This window comes from Berghia stephanieae, chromosome 7, assembly GCF_034508935.2.
Source record: "Berghia stephanieae isolate SIO BIC M18660-M18661 chromosome 7, UCSD_Bste_1.3, whole genome shotgun sequence".
Lineage (NCBI taxonomy): Eukaryota > Metazoa > Mollusca > Gastropoda > Nudibranchia > Aeolidiidae > Berghia > Berghia stephanieae.
Genome location: NC_088366.1, coordinates 9,938,401 through 9,945,604, shown reverse-complemented (window position 1 = coordinate 9,945,604; position 7,204 = coordinate 9,938,401). Strand labels below are relative to the sequence as shown.

The window sequence follows — 7,204 nt, the reverse complement described above, 5'->3', positions numbered from 1 at the left end:
TCGTCATTATTATTATTATTATTATTATTATTATTATTATTATTATTATTATTATTATTATATTATTATTATTATTATTATATTATTATTATTATTATTATTATTATTATTATTATTATTATTATTATTATTATTATTATTATTATTATTATTATTATTATTATTATTATTATTATTATTATTATTATTATTATTATTATTATTATTATTATTATTATTATTATTATTATTATTATTATTATTATTATTATTATTATTATTATTATTATTATTATTATTTATAAAACAAATCGACAGTGTTCCCGCGGCAGGTTAAACGGGTACTCCTCGGGACTACTCGCATTCGCACCCCCCCCCCCTTCCACCACCACCACCACCACCATACACACGCACCCAGTTCTTTTTTTTTTTTTTGGAGGGGGGGGGGGGGGGGGCGTTGTTTGTAGATTATAATTCAAGGTTACAATGCCCACCCCTGTCATCACGTAGTCAAGGCTTTTTGGCATCTGCCAATCCCAAATGTCTGTGTCAAGGTCGACCGTGATGTCGCGTCAACGGGTGAGGAGGAAAAAAAGAAAAAAGAACTGGCATATTATAATATCATTACATTGAAAATTATGAAAACTATTTTTTATTTTGTATGAAATCCTTTATAAATTTTACGATGATCAAGAACGAAACTTTTGCCATCTACCTCTTCCTGGCGCAACATTTATAAAAATATTATTAAAAAAATATAATAACACAGCATTTATTTGGCGCAATATTCACGTGCTCAAAGCGCTTTACAAGGGGTCCCAAGGCAACAGCAATATTAAACTTGAAAGACGAGACATGAGGCCTGTCAGGCGATGTGACATTTTTTCCCAACAAAGACAACGAACGGCCATGTACTCGTTTTACACCTGAGTACGGTGAGAAAATGTGAGTAAAGAGCATTTTCCAAGGACTCAATTCTGCGCCACCTAGAGCGGGTCTCGATCTGGAAGCGAGAGTCATACCACAAAACAGGGAGGGGCACTGTTCTGTCGGCCACATAGCCTCAATATTAATTAAATCTTATTTCTAATTTCATCAATTTTTGGAGTAAAAACATAGTTCCTGGTATCAAACCTATTGTAAATTCGACGCTGATCACGAATCTGACGTCAAAACAGCGAAAATCCGAAAAAAATTGTCCAATTTTTTATACTGCCACGCCCCCGATCGCCGATCGCCTCGAAAAATATTAAGCAAAGCGGGCTTTGCGAGCGATCGACCGTACCTAGGTTTATCGGCCAGGTATTTGGCCACACACATTGCGTTTTCACCCCGGTTTGCCTGATCGGGGTCTGAACCAGGATCATATCCGGGCGTGTATGGAGCCTTTAAGACTGTTAATACAAAAATGACACCCAACAGGCGATTGGTACTGTGTGGAATGAAATCATGGTTCCATATGGCCTACTGGGAGGAGTAAATCAATAATTGTGGAGCGCATTGAGCATGGTAAATGTGTGAAAATGCGCTATATTATAATTATTCATTCTTATTATTTTTGTTGTTGTTTTTTTTTTTGAATAGTTAATCCTGATAAATTTATGTCTAAAGTAAAATAAATTCTGCCCAAAATAACAACAACAAAAAATGGTTTTAGTCAGTGATCAACTGATGACGTCATACTTACAGCCGATACCAAATGCCGGTAGTCTCGATACTGTGTGTTATAATTTGGTTGTTGTCCAATAACAACACGCTGCAGCAATATTGGGATTATACACACAAACAACGAAGACATGGCCACAGTTGGTTTTTCTCTCATGTTGATCATAGTCTATTTTGAGCACCGGAAGTGGGAAGGGGGGGGGGGGGGGGGGGGGTGGTATTGTTTTTGTTTATTTGGTTGTTTGTTCTTGTTTTCTCTTTTTTCTCTTTGTCTTTTTTTTTCTTAATTCTGTTATTTAGAATCGCCCTTTTAAAAAAATAAATTATTATACTCGATACTGTGTGTTGTAATTTTGTTGTTGTCCAATAACAACACTCTGCAGCAACGTTGTGGAAATTATGCACACAACAAAGAACGATATGGCTACGGGTGATTTTTCTCTTATGTTGATCACAATCTATTATTGGGCTCTGATTTATTTTATTTTTTTTGGGGGGGGGGGGGGGGGGGGGTGTTGTTTTTTCTTGGGGCATTGTTGTTGGGTTTTTTTTTCGTTTTTTTTTTTCTGTTCGTTGTTGTTGTTGTTGTTTTATGTTAACTAGATTCCAACTTAAAACAATAGAACTAGCCGCAAATTAAAAAAAAAACTGTTGAATTCTGAAAGAAACTAGGGCCTTTAAAAAACTAGAGCTTTTATATAGCGCAATATCCACTAAATGTGCTCAAAGCGCTTTACAAAGGGTCCCTGACCAACAGCAACATGTAACATGTAGAACGAGACATGACGCCTGTTTGGCGATACAAATTTTCCTCACAGAGACAACGCTGTTGACGGACAGGTACTCATTTTACACCTGATTACAGTTAGAGAATTTGAGTAAAGTGTCTTTTCCAATGACTCAACTATGCTCCGCCCGAGCGAGGCTCGAACCCAGGACCTTCCGATCCGAAACCGAGTGTCATACTACTAGACCACATAGCCTCACATGTGCACACGAAACAACGCTTTAGAAAAAATTTGAATAAAAATCTGGTGATTGAAATCTTGAATGATTACAATGACCCTCAATATCTTGTCAATATCTTGTCAATATCCCTCATTAGAGATGGGAGAATAGCGTAAACAAGTTAACCGCCTATCTCCAGAAAAACTCGTATACCGCCTATCTCTAGAAAAACTCGTATACCGCCTATCTCTAGAAAAAACTCGTATACCGCCTATCTCTAGAAAAACTCGTATACCGCCTATCTCTAGAAAAACTCGTATACCGCCTATCTCTAGAAAAACTCGTATACCGCCTATCTCTAGAAAAACTCGTATACCGCCTATCTCCAGAAAAACTTGTATTTCAGAATTTGGCCAGGCAGGAACTCGTCCTTCAAATATCGATCGATCGATTTAAAATGAACCTCATCTTGGGAATGACTCTCAAACTCGGGAGTTCCCTCAATAGAGATATCGCGAGATCCAAAAATTTAGAGTTTTATGTTTGTTTGTTTTTTTGTTGTTTTTTTTTTTTTTTTTTTTTTTTTTTGGTGTTTTTTTTTTCTTTGTCTTTTTTTTTTTTTGGTTGTTGTTGCAAAGTTGAGGGTCATTTAAATCGATCGGTATTTGAAGGACGAGTTTCCTGGGCTAATTTTGAACTCTAGTTTTTCCAGAGGACAGCAGTTAAATGGTTACCTCTCTCTCTCTCTCTCTCTCTCTCTCTCTCTCTCTCTCTCTCTCTCTCTCTCTCTCTCTCTCTCGTGCGGCTATGTGGTCTCGTGGTATGACACTCGCTTTCGGATCGGAAGGTCCTGGGTTCGAGCCTCGCTCGGTGCATAGTTGAGTCCTTGGAAAAGGCTCTTTACTCACGTTCTCTCACCGTACTCAGGTGTAAAATGAGTACCTGGCCGTTAACATCGTTGTCTCTGTCCGAAAAAAAATGTAATATCGCCTAGCAGGCGTCATGTCTCGTTCTACCTGTTACGTGTTGTTGTTAGTTAGGGACCCTTTGTAAAGCGCTTTGAGCACGTTTAGTGGATATTGTGCTATATAAAAGCTCATTTCTTCTTCTTCTTCTTCTTCTCCTTACTGACCATTTCATGGATTTTCCTCAACCCGTCATTATCACAAAGCATAATATAGAATTTAATTTTAAAACTCTTACCCAAAGGGAGTTAGATCATGCTATACATAATTCTGTTTAGTTCTTATAACTAAAACTAAAATTATATTCTTCGAAATTCGTGATGTACAAAAGAAATCTGAATGAGAAAAATGTGGGTTTCATCGTAACGAATGTGGCGATTTTGCTACGATTGGTAAGGGGTGGGTTAACCCTCTCCTTGCCAGCCATTTTCATGATTTTTACCAAAATATTACACCCAACTAACACAAGATAGATTTTTTATCACTCAAACACAATAGCAGTAAAATTCTTGCGATACGTAATTTATGTAGCAAAACATGCTCAACAATACACTGTTCATTTTCTTTAGATTTTATGGCGTACAAAAGAAATGTGAATAAGAAAAATGTTGGTTGTATCGTAACGAATGTGACGATTTTTCCATAGTTGGTAAGGAGGGGGTTAAATAAGGGCATCATTCTCCCATCTCTCATTCGTCTTTAGTGTCTCGTTCATCGTGTTTTGTTGGTAAAGGGGAAACCCAAAACGTCCACGCAATCTGTTTTCGTATATTATGATAGTGAAGCACCTATTCCATGTTACTATTGTTGCATAGTTCTTAAGAGTTTTAAGCAATACCGTTTGTATTATAACAAAGATAAAACATTCCATTAGTTACTTGTGCTTGGTTACCAGACGTGAAAATATCTGCACGTTGGATCGTTTTAATTCTGAGATGCCATTACAACCCTTCATTTGTCAAGTACTTTGTTTTTGTTATTGTTGTTGTTGTCGTTTATTATTATTATTATTGTTATTATTATTATTATTATTATTATTATATTATTATTATTATTATTGTATTATTATTATTATTATTATTATTATTATTATTATTATTATTATTATTATTATTATATTATTATTATTATTATTATTATTATTATTATTATTATCATTATTATTATTATTATTATTATTATTATTATTATTATTATTATTATTATTATTATTATTATTATTATTATTATTATTATTATTATTATTATTAGTATTGTTAGAATAATATGTTCAGAGAGATGTTTTGACTATTGGCCAATGGCCTAAAATAAACATTTGAAGTTACTCTTCAAGAAGTTTTGCTGCGCTTTTTTTTTTTTTTTCTTTGTTATTTATTTATTTTTTTTTTGTTTCTGTTTTGGCCGAAAATATTTATTTAATCTATTGTTATTTCATAGATCGAAGTTATTATGCCCAAACAAAATAGTTATCATTTGTATGTTTTGTTTTTGTTTTCTTTGTTTTCTTTGTGTTTTCTTTTGTGTTTTGTTTTTTGTTTCTTCTCTTTTTACAACAAAAAGTCAAATGGCCTTCAAGCGACGTGTGCTAATTTTCAGGTCTGAGAACCAAAATCGTTAAGTGCTCACTCAATGTTGTAAAGTAAATAATCTCAAATAAAGTCAAAATAAGGTCCATTACAATGATACCAATGGTTACTGGACCTGCATATAGGTGTACTTGGCCTCCAAGATTTACACTGGATCCAAGACAAACAAAAAAAAAAGGTGAAAACAGAAAAATTATTATCATCATCATTATTGTAATGGAAATTTTTTTAGATTGATTTGAGAGTGTTACGTATTACACCTGAGTATGGTGAAAGAATGTAAAGGTCTCTTATGAAATTCGGACCCACGATTTGGAATGATCTCCCTCAATCTGTGAGATTCTCGAGCTCAATAGACATTTTCAAAAAAGCCCTGAAAACAAATCTTTTCAGGAAATATTTACTTAATTGAATTTTAAATGTATTGTATGTGACATTTATATTGATGATGTATTGATACCCTTTTATGCTCTTAATTGTTTTGATACCTTGGTTGAATTGTATTTGAATTTTTTTAAAAAGCGCTTTGAGGTTTCGACGAAAGGCGCTATATGAATATGTTTATTATTATTATTATTATTATTATTATTATTATTATTATTATTATTATTATTATTATTATTTTATTATTATTATTATTATTATTATTTATTATTATTATTATTATTATTATTATTATTATTATTATTATTATTATTATTATTATTATTTTATTATTATATTATTATTATTATTTTATTATTATTATTATTATTATTAATTATTATTATATTGTTATTATCAGCTTGGTGTCATCTCCTAAAAATTCTCATTTGTTGCGTTTCTATTGTGGATATTCTTTCGTGTTTCGTTTCACCATTTTCACACATTCTTTTTTTTAATAATATTATCTTTTTTTAATTCCATAACTTCCTTCAAAACAACCGTGTCACGTGGTTAATCCAATGAAATTATAAAAACCCAAAGAATATCCTCCGTGGATAAATTATAAACAGCACAATAATATAATTACAGCACACTAATATAATTTAGTTAAAGCACACCACTGTTACAGTTACAGCACAATAACATAATAATAATATTATAAAGAAAACTACAACTTGCTTCTGTAACACACAGTTTATCAACCTGACCAGCATTCTGTCGTTCTCTTAAACAAACAAAAAACATTTCTCAACTTTCGACCAAAATTCTCATCCTTCACAGAAGGCTTTATTAAATTTACTCTCATCTTTCCACTTAGAAAAGAAAATCACTTTTTTTTTTCTCTTCTTTTCTATTCTTTTCTTTAGAGATTATGAACGTTTTGATCGGCCCATATTTCAGGGACGATTTTTCTGACCAATTTTATTTTTAAAAACATGTTGTTTTCCAGCATCCGGGCAGGCAGTATCGTGGGAGCGTGAGACTTACATGAAAAGTTTATTACGGACCCAGGCGATATGTTATTATAATATACATACTTACTAATTCATTGCCATCTTGTTCTGATAAACTTTTTTTCCAGTCGTTGAGCAATGTTGGCTGCTGAGTGCAACATGCCCCGACCAGGGTTGCCAGATTATTTTCAGGCATTCTGCCAACTGGATTTTAAAAATCTGCTAAATACCACAAAGATCTGCCTGACCGTACTATTTATAGTATCCCCTTTTAAAACGCATCAGTTTTGTTAAGCAAAAAATTCGCAAGGCCTATGTCATTTTTTTTTTCATTTCCCAAGTTTTAAAATAATCACTAATGGAATAAAAATTGCCATGGAAAACGTGGAGTAGACCTATACATGATATAAATAATATCGGAAAATAAAATCTGCCAAACATCTGCCAGACTGCCTTTTTTCTCTGCCAGACGACTTCAAGTTCTGCCAAAAAAAAAAAGGACATTTGGCAGAAAATCTGCCAAATTGGCAACCCTGGCTCCGACCGTGAGCGAGTTTTCTTCAATTAGGGAGAGACTTAACCCCCTCACGGTAAGACTAAATAAATATTATACAAACGAAAAGGTGGAAATGGACATACTTCGGATGTTTATTTGCCATCCACGTTTATGAGTAATTCTCAC

The 7,204-nt window shown here is 33.1% G+C and overlaps 1 protein-coding gene across 4 annotated transcripts in view; it reads right to left on the bottom strand.

Annotated features, from left to right (window-relative positions):
• Nucleotides 1–6,504, bottom strand: part of LOC144976664 (uncharacterized) — a 58,549-nt gene extending 52,045 nt beyond the window's left edge. Inside the window, exons 1-2 of one of the 4 annotated variants that reach the window (XM_078920992.1) lie at nucleotides 6,369–6,504; nucleotides 1,667–1,951 (exon numbers count right to left, since the gene is read on the bottom strand). In XM_078920992.1, coding sequence (XP_078777118.1) covers nucleotides 1,667–1,810 — 144 coding nt within the window. In that variant the 5' untranslated portion in view covers nucleotides 1,811–1,951; nucleotides 6,369–6,504. Of the gene's footprint in view, nucleotides 1–1,666; nucleotides 1,952–6,067; nucleotides 6,221–6,368 lie in introns of those variants that run through there. The other 3 variants (XM_078920993.1, XM_078920990.1, XM_078920991.1) reach the window with 3 other exon arrangements.
• Between the last annotated feature and the right edge of the window lie 700 nt (nucleotides 6,505–7,204).